This window comes from Alligator sinensis, unplaced genomic scaffold (genome assembly GCF_000455745.1).
Source record: "Alligator sinensis unplaced genomic scaffold, ASM45574v1 scaffold1438_1, whole genome shotgun sequence".
NCBI classification, from domain to species: Eukaryota; Metazoa; Chordata; order Crocodylia; family Alligatoridae; genus Alligator; species Alligator sinensis.
This window is the reverse complement of record NW_005842773.1, coordinates 662,132-676,484: the sequence shown is the minus strand read 5'-3', so window position 1 is coordinate 676,484 and position 14,353 is coordinate 662,132. Positions and strand designations below refer to the sequence as shown.

Sequence of the window (14,353 nt, the reverse complement as noted above, 5' to 3'; positions counted from 1 at the left end):
CTGTGGGGAGAAGTGGACACGCCGGAGGGCAGGGAACGGCTACAAGCAGACCTGGACAGGTTGGACAAGGGGGCAGAAAACAACAGAATGCAGTTCAAGGAGAAATGCAAAGTGCTGCACCTAGGGAGGAAAAATGTCCAGCATACCTACTGCCTAGGGAATGACCTGCTTGGTGGCGTGCAAGCAGAAAGGGATCTCGGAGTCCTAGTGGACTCCAAGATGAACATGAGTTGGCAGTGTGACGAAGCCATCAGAAAAGCCAATGCCACTTTATCGTGCATCAGCAGATACATGACGAATAGATCCAAGGAGGTGATACTTCCCCTCTATCGGGTGCTGGTCAGACCGCAGTTGGAATACTGAGTGCAATTCTGGGCGCCGCATTTCAAGAGGGATGTGGATAACCTGGAGAGGGTCTAGAGAAGGGCCACTCGTATGGTTAAGGGACTGCAGACCAAGCCCTACGAGGAGAGACTAGAGAACCTGGACCTTTTCAGCCTCCGCAAGAGAAGGTTGAGAGGCGACCTTGTGGCTGCCTATAAGTTCATCACGGGGGCACAGAAGGGAATTGGTGAGTATTTATTCACCAAGGCGCCCCCGGGGGTTACAAGAAATAATGGCCACAAGCTAGCAGAGAGCAGATTTAGACTAGACATTAGGAAGAACTTCTTCACAGTTAGAGTGGCCAAGGTCTGGAACAGGCTCCCAAGGGAGGGGGTGCTCTCCCCTACCCTGGGGGCCTTCAAGAGGAGGTTAGATGAGTATCTAGCTGAGGTCATCTAACCCCAGCCCTCTTTCCTGCCTATGCAGGGGCTCGGACTCGATGATCTATTGAGGTCCCTTCCGACCCTAACATCTATGAATCTATGACCAGATATAGACACTATATAAATTATTTCAACTGCTACCAAAACTTGAATAGTATTTTTAAGGCTCTTTTTAAATATAATGTTGCTGTGCCCACAGCTGAAAGGAGCTGGTTCAAACAAAACAGCATCCTCAAACTAATACCAATGTTCGAATTATGAAGCTGGCGGCCTTCTGCAGCCCAGTTTCTTATCACAATATTTTTGTTATTCTATTGGGGCCAAATCCAACTCCGCTGAGGTTAATTACTTCAGTGAGAAGTGACTCAGGGCCCTTGTTCTTCTGCTCATGATTGCATGTTGGAAAGCTGCAAACAAGGACACCACGATGCAACCGAGCCTTCCATCTTGGAATTCCAACAGAAGCATGCTGTCTTTTTTGCCAGTCCCTATAAATCCTGCCCTAGCCTGAGCAGTGTTATTGTTTATATGAAGGTATTATCTAGGCACGTGGAATAAGACCATATTATAGGCCAGGAAGTGAGAGAACTGTTCTTGACCAGTGAGCGTACAATTAGTTCTTAAGTTGTATAGTATACGGGGGAGAGAATTTTCTCTAGTGAGTTCCTTGGTGCTGGAGCTTTTCATTTGTTGGAAAGTTGAGGGAGAAGGAAACTTCTGAAGTGAAAAGGTAAACTTTTCTGTATGAAAAATTCTTAAAATATGGTAATTGCAATAAATAATGACTGTGGTGTTAAGGTAGATTTTTACTGACAACTTGTATTAGTGCACAAAATAACGCATGTACTATAAGTATTCACTTACAGTTTCACTGCCAGGCTTCCAACCAGCAGGGCAAACTGAGGGTGGAAGGAACAACAGCAGAGTTAGCAGAAAAGAATAGAGTACAAAGAAAATCAATGTTCCCACTTGATTATTTTTCTGAATACACTCTTCGAAAATTAATCTTTGAATTTTAAATAAAACAGTAAAAAGGTGCCACAGAAGCACCAATTAAATATGTAATGTTAATTTTATGGGACACATTAAATTCTTCTGTTAATCAAAACGGGAAATTCCTGCTTGCCTGTATATATTTTGGCTTTGATTTGATTTGTGTTTTTTGTTTTAACTCTCTCCAGGTTCTATTAATGAAATTATTGGCAAAATAACTATCTCCAGTGAGGATTAATTCTTAGTCCACTAAACACAAGGTTCTATGATAAGAACAGCTGATTTCCAGCCAGTGGAAATGCAGACAACCAAATTTAGTTTAGAATCAACGCTAGGAACCAAATATTAGTATAGGAATGCAGCTATTCTAAAACTTTTGCTAGAGACTAACTTTTTATTGGCTATCTGGCTTAGGAGGTAAAGGGACTGGGAGCAAAACTAATATTTGCTGTTCATGGGGAGCTGTATTTACTAATATAGCTCCTTTCATGGGCAACCTAGGAGAGTTGCTTTAGATAATGAGGGTGCTGATGCTGCAATCAGATATGTATAGGCAAACCATGTGCCCTTGTAGAGTTCCCAGAGCGTCACTGAACTTTTGTGCTTGCTTTTTGTGCTGCTTGGTTGTCAGAATGAACCACTGAGGTTTAAGTGGTTTTCCTCCCTCAGTGCTGCTGCTAGATGAATGATATGAATGCAGTAACCATTTGGAAGACTCTGCTGAATCTATCAGAACATCTTTGCATTTCCTCTGAATTCCTGCAAAACTCAAGCAGATTCTATACATTACTGGAAAGAAGCTAATAATTTATAAATCAAGTAGCACATCTCAGGATTATGTTATCAACTTGGTTTATACTAAAAAAGGACTGGATCTGCTTGATCAAAATGAGAACTTGTCCATTTTAATCTGAGTACAGGACATGGCTGTTTGCACAGGTAATGTCAACATACAAACTGAGGACAAACTACAGCTGGGTCACTTCACATACATTCGCCTGCCTATGCAAATATCTACATGTGAAACTAAGAGCTGGTGAAGCTGCTGAATGTGTCTATGAGTTTTTATATTTAAAGCTCAAACTGGCCAAATCCCCAGTGGGTGTAACGTGGCATAACTTGGGTGGAGGCAAAGGTACAAACAATGCTGAAGTTAATTATACTAAATTATATTAGCTGAGGGTAACTTAGTGTCATATCCTAAGAAAACCAACAGGACTTGCAGTCTGCATTTAACCTGCGCATTCAACCCCACCTCATTTGTGGGAGATGCTTTTTACTGATACAAAACGTGTTTGTTTTTTGGTCACCAACAAATTATAGTGACAACACTTTTTAGCTTGCCCAAGTTTATTAAGAAGGAAGAGGGGTAGATATGCACCTTTATAGACTAACTACCTCTCTGATTTCTCATTGCCTCATACTTCAGTGTTGTCATGCCTAGGGAAAGCGCGTGCAAAATGGATGTAGAAATGTTACTTTGCATTGTGTGTGCACACATGTAAATACTGAGAGTAGGCACATGGCCTGCTGAATATTGAGACCACATAACCAAAAATCTCTTTATAGCATGATAAATCAGTCTTGGAAGCTATCAAATGACTTGTTTCCTAATCACTCCTAAAAAAACCTTTCTAATTTAGTTAAGCAAAAACTCAACACAAGTCCCATTGCCAAAATACTGAATAAAGGACCTTCTCCATGTTTATCGGTGTACTGGAATGCTTGTACCAAACGAAGTGTTTCATCCACTGATCTGCCAACAGGAAGGTCATTCATTGTGATCTGTCGAAGGACCCTCTTATCATCAATAATGAAGAGGCCTCTATGGGGGGGGGGAGGAAAGGAAATTCTTGTTTCAGATAACAGAACTGATGATTCTTATCTGTTATTCACACTGTATTCAGAGGCTGTGGAATATGCATGCCTGTTCTGCAAGCACTATACAAACAGGTTGATGCAGAAATTCTGCCTTAAACCCTGGATTTTTCTTAGCAAGTTCCTTACTGTTACTTATTCCATTGTGCATCCAAAATATTACGGACTTTCACATTTTAGAGAGTCTTCAATACCAGTCTCATAAGTGGAAGACCCTTTTATTGACAGTGTTTCATTTTTTCTGTTGCTGAGAAGTGCCTTCACTGCAGCACTTTCCAGATAATGCCAAAGCCAAATCAGAAGTAATGAAAATGCATTCTTCTTCTGTTATTATCATAGTATTTTTTAATACTCTGTGTGTGTGTGTGTGTGTGTGTGTGTGTGTGTGTGTGTGTGTATATATGTGTGTGTGTATATATATTTACCAAGTTAATGCAGTAATTTGGCATTATAAAGACTTCATATGGAAATCCTGTAACACTGTCCATAAAACAATATTTATTTCTTAGCGCGTAGTTTAAATAGACTGCAGACTTAGTATTGTATCAATAGTGCTGAACTGTTTAACTGAGAATATAAAACACTTTGGAATACATAAGCCGAGGGTTGGCTGCAGATGCTTAGTATACTAATAAAGCAAAGTGCTTGTTATGCTTATATGTGAAGACCTGGTGAGCTCTTGTCCACTCTAACAGTAGATCATGGAAACTGCCATGCTGTATTGCACTAGATGGTTACTCCATCTAGCCTCCTACTTCTCTAATTAAGCAGAACCAGACTGATCGGAGATGTACAAAAACACCACTTATAAACAACAGGGGTAATTTTTATCTTGCATTAGTTTGTTACCCTAGCATATAAAAGTTTACAAACTCTGAAACCTGACATTAGAAATGTTGCTACAGTGAACTATTTGAAGTGCTGACACCCATGCAAGTATACCATACTTTTACATTTTGCAAAATTCTTGATTTCAAGGTGCTTTTAAAGTACTGAGTGTCCTTGCATTGTGTAGAATTTCCTTCTACTACTTCTGAATTTGCTACCTTCCAATTCTACTGAATATTCCTTCTCATAAGACAGGAAAAGGTCCTAGTTCCTGATATGCCCCCTCTTTACCAGTCCCAGACTTTTGAGGGGATATTCCTGGTATTGCATAATACTCCTGATAAGGACATATTGCTGGTTTACATAATGGCAAAAATTCTGTGTTTTCATCCTATCCTTATGCATCCTAATAACGTGTTTGTTCTACTAACCATAATTTTACACTGAGCAAAGGTCGTCATTCAGTTGCCTAAAAGGCATTTTTCCTGTGTTGATAAAGTTAAAATTCACACCCTTAGAAGGCATGAGTATACGTTACATAAGTAATGTACTTTTAGTGTACATTACTTTGAATTTTCTGTTATGCTGCTTTTCATTTTCCTGTCATGATGCCATTTTAACACAGAAACTGTCTCCAGTTTCTTGCATCCCTCCCTGATTTTTGATTGACTAAAGTAACCATCTGCAAATTTTGCTACCTTCCTGTTCAACTTTTTAAATAATTAGTAAGTATCTAACACTGGCCAAGTACAGAATCCCACCATTAATCTTTTGCTATGTTGAAAATTAACCATATAATCCTATTTTGTGTACTCTTCAGCAATAATCTAATAGCATCAAAGTTAGAATCTGTACCCCACCCCCATCACGGATGGCAATGTATTTACTTTCACTTTTGTGCACTGTAGCTAATAAAAGCAATATTTAGCTTTTAAAGCTCCCAGGGGGGACAATCTCTGCTTACCCAAATGTCTCCCAGATGGGTGTTCTTACTAGCCTGTTGAACTTCACTGTTCCTTCTTAAAGGGACAGACTATTTTGTTACATTTTGCCCCAGTAAGCAAGAATTGCACTTGTAATCAGCTGCCAAACATTTCAAAGATGGTTCTTTTATTAAATTAACTAATCTTGAATATGTAGTGGTTTCTCTTAGGAAATGAATAAAATTAGGTTTTTATACTTGCTGGATAAGCCATACTAACTTGCACAAGGGAACCACAAGTTTTAATTCTGAGCTTTTCTTACATTTCAAAAGTTAACTTTAATTTTTTTTTAATGTTTCCATCTGGACTAAGTTTGTATACACAATGCACACATCTACATGTGCTTTACTGTCGAGTATGCCAATTAGCTCCACAGTAGAGTGTCACAAGCTACATGTGTGTTGGTATGAATGATGTTAGAACAAGGAGCAACAGTCTCAAGTTGCAGCAAGGGAAGTTTAGGTCAGATATTACAAAGAATTTTCTTACTTTCCCCCTAGGAGGGTAGTAAAAACCTTCAAGGATGGAGAGTCCCACAACCTCTCTGGGTAACCTGTTCCAGTGTTTTAAGACCTGGCTAGACAAAGTGTTGGCTGTGATGATCTAGTTGGGGATGGTCTTGCTTTGAACAAGGGGTTAGACTAGATGACCTCCTGACATCTCTTCCAACCCCAACTTTTTATGATTCTAACTGCTAAAGCAAGACAGAATGCAGTGCAGCAGCTTTTTATACCTAAGAGTGTGCCCTTGGTCCTCCAGATATACTCCATAATCTTTTGAAATCTGGTGTGTCAAATCTGAAAGAAGTGGGATCTTCAATGGCCCAAGTCCTCCTTGTTTTCGTGGAGTATTAATCCTTTTGACAAAAAAAAGCAGTTTATTTTAAAAAAAGACTTCTATTCCATACACGCACGCACACCTCACTTGCACAATATTCCCTAACTGAATCCTTAACGGTCAGGGACTGAAATGATAGAGACAGGACCAGCATAGCTTCATATAACTTCACTTATTTTGGACTCTGGCTACCAAGCTTTGACTGCTTCATCCATTAAGACTTAAATTCATTTCCTTCATTTCCCTATTATTAGAAGTCTACATGTGCTCTTCAAAATTATCTTGCTTTTGGAAAACTGAAGTTTCAAGATAGTGATTTGTTTTTCTTATCGTTTCTTTTTTCTTACCTCCCAAATCTGGGGGCTTAAAAATGGCAAAAGACTCAATGAAAAGATGGTACCCAGAGACATTAGGATGTTCCTTTCTAGCAATAAACTGTATTGTGGTTTTGTAAATAAAATAAAGGTTCTCAGTTCTGTGTGTGAATCGCTATTTAAAAAGTGAGCTCAAGTCTGAAAAGCAGTTTAATGCAGGTAGCAGATTTTTTTTTTCATTATATCAATATTTGTTCAATTTATTGTCTATACTCATTCCATTCCTTCATTTCTCTCCCAGTCTGCTTTCCACCCTTCTCCAACATGTTCATTCATATACAACCATTTTTACTCTACTCTTTAGGTCTCCTTGCATGCTTCACTTGTACATTAAAAATGTTCCTTCTCCCTTTATGGCCAAACTACTACCCTGTCTACATTCCCATAACTTAAAAAACCCCACAAAAACCAAAAAAAATGATAGCAAGAGCCTTGACAGATTTTTAGTGTCAATTTATCAAATTGTGACAGTGCTGCGTTTTAACTTGTAATGAATAACTAATTTAACCTCTTTCTGTTTGAGATTCTTGCATGGACTCGCTCTGTTTCTGAGATGATCTTTCGGTCTGCTAAGCAGCTCAGCAGCCTTTTCAGATTTTTATTAAACTTTTGTATAACTGTAGCATCCCAGCACTTTTACAAAGTGCATGAAGCCACACGATTAGTATTTGGTAGGTGTGTTTCTTTCTCCTTTTCCTTCTGTTTCAGCTACAGGCAGTTGAATGAAATCTATGCAAATCTCAGAGTCCAAAGAAAATTCCTGTAAGTCTCTTTGTCTTATTTACTCAGGTTTAGTTAATAGTGATCCAATTTTCCTTCCTTCACATTATACATTGTGGTCATATGCAAATTGCCTTTCATGAAGTCGTTCTTTCTCAGATAATTTTCATGCTTAACATAGCATGCTGCATGCAAAAATGGTTTTAGACCAATGCATGAACTGTATGTATCATTTCAGCTAACATATGGGAAGCAAACACTTTGATAAGGTCATATGCAATTGGGTTATGAACATTTAACACTGTCATCTTTTAAAATAAACTTTTAAAGACTGGTTTTCATTTAAGAGTATCTTGTAAGTAACAAATGGCAGCATTTTTAGATCATGTTTTGTAGTTCAATATGTACTTGACAATACTGGTCTATCAGACATTGTCTCTAAATTTGGGGAAGCAGTTGATAACCTAGTATGGATGCACAAGTAATTTCATATATAAAAAGACAGGGCAAGCTACGTACCATGCTAAGTGTGTGAACTGAGAGTCAACTGAACATGCCACCACTTCGGTGTTTATTCTTCTAAACTCTTCAATTCGGTCACTGAAGGCGATGATCTCAGTTGGACACACAAACGTGCTAAAATTTAAAATGGGTTAAATTCTCATTTCAGAATATTGAAGATTTCTCCACAGAACTTATCTGTGCACTGACAGAAGACATTAGTTATTTTTTTTAGTAGAGAAAAATGGAAAACAAATTGTAGATTAGTTTTATCTTAACGTTTTGTTTACTTGAAATCAAATCTGTTAGAAACGGCATTTTTACTAGTGTTTATCAAGATGTTCACACACATTCTAAAGAAACACTCGATTCATAAATTGTAAGACTGAAAATACAGTCAGCATGCATTACAACTTACAGTTTAAATATTCACAATGCCTGTTCTTAGATTTTAAAAAAAGCAAGTGGCCAGGTTTCCAGGGTTAACTTTTATTTCCTTAACACTACTAGAGCTGCTTAATGTTCCTACTACTTCATTGCATACTTTTATTTCTCACTTCATGGAAATTGAAAAAATGCTGCTGAAGTCAAAGGAGCCATTACACCAATGTTATGAGTGGGAATTGGACAAGTTATGGAGGGGGGGTACTTAAGTACATATCTGAATGACAAAGGGAAATTCGCATGTTCTGAATATCACTTTAAGGGACCATGAAGTAGACAGTGAAGAGTATTACTTCATCTGCATTTCCCACTTGCAGCAATGACTTACATGCTTGACCAGGAATGGAAATGCTGTCCAGCAAAGTACTATTATGTAAAGTTATTGCCCAAAGTAATCTTACATTCAAAAAGGACAAATATCACGTAAAATTTCACTACTGCAAGATGACAAGTCCAAGGAAATGCCTTTCTTTCCATCACCAAAATAAAACATTAGACAATGAAATGTCAAGTGCAGTTGCAATCAACTTCTTTAATTTTTACTTGCTCTGAAGTGGGCAGAAAAAAATGGTGCATTTACACTGGTTTTACTTACAAGTCAAGAGGGTAGAAGAAGAAGACAAGATATTTTCCGTGGTAATCTGTTAATTTCAGCTCTTTAAACTCTCCATTGATTACTGCTGTTCCTTCCCAATAGGGTGCTGGCTTCGAGACTGTGAAATGGAATACATCCAAAATAAAGTATAAAATGAGGCATTTGCATTCATATATATGTGTGGTTTTTTAGCACCTTGTGCCCAAGGATATGTTTTTTCCTTATTTCAGCACAGCTGTGGTTTTATGCTTACTTATACTGCGCAGTACAATGCAGGTTGTGTAGCTACACAAACTTGTAATTACTTTTAAAGGTGGGGTGTCAAACTAGCTTCCTGTCCTGGCCAGACTTGGACCTGGGGCTCCTTGAGGGCTGGATATGGCTCTGGGCACAGGATGGCTCTGGCTGTGGCAACTACCTAGTTTGTACAGTGGCAGCAGCACCTCCACTCCTGCTGCATACACCATGCTGGAGCTGGAGTGGTAGCTCCTGGTCTGGCCTGCCGTATGGGGCAGCAGTGTATCTAGCAGTCGAGGAGCTGGGGCTGCAGTGATGATGGAGGTGAAGCAAGTCCTCGCTTGCCCACTTGCTGCTGACTGCCATGCTCATTGGGACTCTAGGGCCCTGGATTCTAAGGCAGGCCATTCCCCCAACTTCCCATGGCCAGGCAGAATCCCAGCAGGCTGGGTACAGCATCTGGTCTGCAGGAATTATGTTGGACACCCCTGCTTTAAAGCTTTCATGACTGGCAACTCCACTCTGCTGGTAGTCTCTCCAATAAGAGGATGAGAGTCTTCCAGTAAATAAGGAAGTCACTGGTAAGTTTGTAGATGACTGTGGATGATCAGACATGTTCCTGTTTACTGCAAATGTGGCAAATAGTTCTGGGAAGAAGTAGATCCCAGTGATGCTGGGTCACAACTCTTTTTTCCCCTTTCTCCATCTTGTCTATCCATCTCCATAAGGAGACCAGCTTGTTCAAAAAGATCAATGCCTTGTTACAAATCAGAGCACTGGGGATGATTTGATGCTCGGGTCTTTCTGGTATTGATGTTAAGATTACATTTCTTCAGCTTTAGGGGTATAGGTTGTAGTCATGTTGGTGTAAGGACATAGGCAGACAAGGTTCTTTGGGTAAATCTGGTATCTTTTATTAGACCAACTCATATAGTTGGAAAAATCCCTCTTTGTAAGCTTTCAGGTATAAATACCCTTTGTCGCTAACTGCAGATGCTTCCTTAGCCTGACCAAGGGTATTTATACCTGAAAGCTTGCGAAGAGGGATTTTTCCATCTATTTGAGTTGGGCTAAGAAAAAGTATCAGATTTACCCAAAGAACCTTGCCTGCCTATTTCTTCAGCTTGGTCTTTAAGGTGTCCTTGAATTTCTCCTTTGCCCACCTCTGGAGTGGTGGAAGTATAGGACCTGTTTTGGGAGCTGGTTGTCAGACATCCTTAGGGCACATCCTGTCCAATGGAGCGGGTGCTATATAAACATGTGTTCAATGCTAGTGGTGCTTGCTTGAGCCAGAATGCTGGCATTCTTTCTTCTGTCTTTCCAAGACATTGCTGATGATAACACTACAAAGCTTTCAGGCATTTCCTATATGTTGTCCAAGATTAATGCACATACAATAGGGCAGGGATGAAAACAGCCTGATGGACAAGAAGTTTAGTTTGGGTTCTGATGTCATGATCACTGAAGACAGATTTTATCCAGTGTTGAATATTATCTATTTTTATCCAGTGTTGTATATTGTCTATTTTTTGGGAATGGTAGCTACCCAGGTAGGGGAAATACTCAACGTTCTTTAACAATTGCTGTCTAATTGTAATATGTGGAGGAGCAGCAGGTTGGTTTGGGGTGGCCTGATTAAGTACTGTCGTTTAAGTGAACCATACATGTGAACAGCATAACACATCACACAATTAATTATCAGCTGACATCTCACAGATTTAGGACCTTTATTTAGAACCAAATTCTTTATTTTAGTATGAAACTTACTTCAGATTTGGGAAACTACGCTATCTAGGAATAACTTGTACGCTAGCAGAACAAAATGGCTCTGCTTCAACCTAGTTTTACTCCCAGTCAAGAACAGTATTCAGGATTCATTTTAGGTTATGCATTTCAGGAAACGCCTAACCTAAAATGGGATGCACAGAACACAGATTCCTACACCTATAATTAACTTGGATGTTTCATCACAAAAAAAAAAAAAATCAGATTATGCAGGAGAAAAATGTTCACTAATACAATTAATTGCATTTTAAATTCTCTTACAGGAACTACTGTGTTTACTACTCTCCTCACCAAAGAATAAGTTAGAATGGAATATGTTTTAAAAATGTGAACTCGGTGAAATAGTACTTCTTAAAATCAAAGTCCACAGCAATGTGAATTCTGTGCCTGTAGACAAAGTGTGCTGGTGATGACTGATGAAATACTGGTGAATAACTGATGAAATAAAATGTGTGAACTTTTTTTTTCTTTAGTCACAGCTCAAAGTAATATTTGGTACTGATCAATATAGGGACTGATCTCTGTTAATAAATATGCCACTAATTATCATCTGTTGCAAAATGGCATATGCCATATGGATTATGGCACTAGACGTTTAGAGCACCATTAAGCTTGTTTTGTTTAGGACATTTTAGAAATTATGATGTACATTACAACTTTGTACAGTAGTTACAAGTGCAATACAAGCAGTAAGTGAACACATACATCAAGCGCAGCAAAATGCTCTTTAAATGATTTACCAAGTCTAGTTCAATTTTCAATTGTTTGTGGCAATACTTCACTTCTTTTTTATTTTTATAATATTCTTGGTATTGAGAGAACTTGAGATTTCACTCCATTTCTTACTGACATAAATAGGGGGAGACTGCTTGTTTCAAAGTGTGGGCAGGGATTTAGAGCAGGAAATCTTCTGATTTTTTAAAAATGTTTTCCTTCATAAAATGATCTCCCCCTTTCCCCCAACACCTAATTGTTAACTTGAAAATTTTTATAGCTTCCCATATCTCAATCTTTTTCAACACTTTTTTTAAAATGAAGATTCATTTTTTTTGGTTTTGAAATGACTTTTGAAGCATTTCCATTTGACTTTCCTAAGTCATGGCAAAGTTTTAAAACTTAGTTCTGAGATTTTTACCTATACATCTTACAGTGGCCTGATCAAAAATATTTTTCAAATTATGTGGATGAGTAACATCAGACATTTTGACATGGACTTTTTGTCCTAGTTCAGAAAGGGAGAAATTTGGGAATTTTAGACTTTTTTGCAGGACAAGAGAGCCTTTTATTTATTTAATTTAGTTCAGTTCTAGTCTTATTAGCCAGTACAACTACTGGCAATTTTATTTGTGCTACAAAACTGATTTAAGTGATTCCTGCCCTCCCCCTCTGCCCGCTCTTGGAAATCTAGTGGGTGATATTAAATCATTTAACTGCAACACAAGGAAAAAAAATTAGATGTAATTTTGCAACGAAATTCATTCACAGGAGAATGCTTTTGTTGGCTAAATCCAGTAACCACTCAGGAAAGAGCTGAAGTCTAACTACACCAAAAACAAGTCTGGCTAGAGTTAATGACTTCTGTCTCTAGCACTTGTCTACCCATAGACAACCACCACTGTTGAAATGAGTGGTGTATGAAGCTAAACAATAACAGTGACACCCTTTAAGTAAGCAGATAGTATTTTTAAATCTTTCAGTGAGAAGAGGGAGAACTGCAGGGATAGAACTGCAAATCTGGCCCTTTACTAAGACAGTCATCAATGAACTGCATCTATATAATGTATAAAATGGAATTCTGCAAAAATATGAGCTGTCCAATGAAGCATCACACTCTGCCTGGGGTGAGGCCCTTGGTTCTGCAGCTTTCTGTGCGTGGTACGTCTGCTCTACACCACTGTGTGATGTAGGATACTGGGCAAGCTGGATCTACAGCCTGACCCAGTAAATGGCAGTTCTTTATGTTCTTATTTCTCCTTGCCCCGTAACTCAAGTTCTCCTGAGACTGACTTCTTGAGCATGTAACAAACTCAGAAGATAGACTGGTCTGCAGTATCCCTATAATGCAGTGATCCAGACTTACACTCTGACTGACCCCAGGCTCTGCATAGACTGAATGTACAAGAGCTGCGGGGCCTTCATTCAGGCTTGCTGTGAATGCCTGCCTGCAGAGCCCATGGCAGAAGGGCAGCCCAGAGTTTCCTGGGTGTGTCCAGCTTCATGCTAAGCATCTGTTTTAGGCATATCCATCTATCCCACAGGCTCTCCTCAGGGACCCCAGCGTGGGAGCCTGAATCAGGCTCACCACTGCAGTTGCTTCTAATTAGGAATCGCCCCCCAAGCCCATGACAGGTCTAGCCCCTCTGCTCTTGAACGTCAGGTTGAACAGAGAGGCCTGTTTATCATCTTCCTCCTGCTCCCCTGTTTTTTCCTCCTTCCTTAGCACTTATCCTGGGGATGCCCCTGGGGCAATGCCAGCAGTCAGTTACTGGGGGAAGGAAGCTATACAAGGACATGGGGAAGAGGACCCTTTGCTCCCTACCCCAAGGACACTCAGTGCATGTGTGGGGAGGCAGGGAGGGGGGAAGGCAGGCCAGGAAGTGCTTGCAGGCCAGGAAGTGCTTGTGTGTGTGAGTGAAGTGGAAGGGATGTGAGGAAATTGGGAGGTATGTGTGTGTGCGTGCATGTGTGAGGGAGGTGGGGTGTGTGTGGGGGTGCTTGTGAATGAATGGGGTGTGTGGGTGAGAGTGTGAGGAGGGGAGTGCTTGTGAATGGAGTGTGTGAGTGCAGGTGCATGCCATGTCCTTCCTACCCTGGCCCCCTGCCACACACCCACTGCCTGCTGCTTGTCCTCGTCCTCCCCCTGAGGAGGCAGGTGTATGTGAGGTGAGGTGGGGTGCATATGGAAGGGAAGTGCTTGGTTGTGTAAGGGGGGAGGACTGCTTGTGAGCAGTGGCAGGTGTATGTCTGTGAAAGTGAAGCATTGTGGGGTGTGCGAGTGAACTGTGGTGGGCAGGAGTGCACGTGCACGAGACAGGGTGGTGTACTTGCGTGGGAGGGGAGTGAAGGGGGGCACAGCGGGAGTACAGCAGAGCGTAAGCGAGACCGCGCGTGTTAGCACAGCATGTTTCAACCTGCGGGTCACAACCCAAAAGAATACATGAAAGGGCGGCGAACAAACTTTTAAAAATGGGTCCTCCTTTAGAGGAGAAAAGCATGGGAAAACTGTGGCTTTTCCCTGGCAGAGGTCCAGTCAGCCAGGGACCACTACCATGCCCCACCCCCACCCCCCAGGAGCCCTAGGTGAGGGGCAGGGGGCTGCTTTCTAACTTTAAAAAAACCCCTCTATTTACTAATCAGAACTGGCCAGCCATGTTTACAAATGGGTCCTGGTGCAAAAAGGTTGAGCACCCC

General features: G+C 40.3%; 1 protein-coding gene across 3 annotated transcripts in view; it reads right to left on the bottom strand.

The window, feature by feature from the left end:
* PRDX4 (peroxiredoxin 4) overlaps positions 1-14,353 on the bottom strand; it is a 17,367-nt gene that overhangs the window by 1,757 nt on the left and 1,257 nt on the right. For all 3 annotated transcript variants that reach the window (XM_025216921.1, XM_006034820.1, XM_025216922.1), the window contains exons 2-6: positions 8,921-9,038; positions 7,900-8,016; positions 6,183-6,305; positions 3,455-3,585; positions 1,632-1,666 (exon numbers count right to left, since the gene is read on the bottom strand). In XM_025216921.1, coding sequence (XP_025072706.1) covers positions 1,632-1,666; positions 3,455-3,585; positions 6,183-6,305; positions 7,900-8,016; positions 8,921-9,038 — 524 coding nt within the window. The remainder of the gene's footprint in view (positions 1-1,631; positions 1,667-3,454; positions 3,586-6,182; positions 6,306-7,899; positions 8,017-8,920; positions 9,039-14,353) is intronic.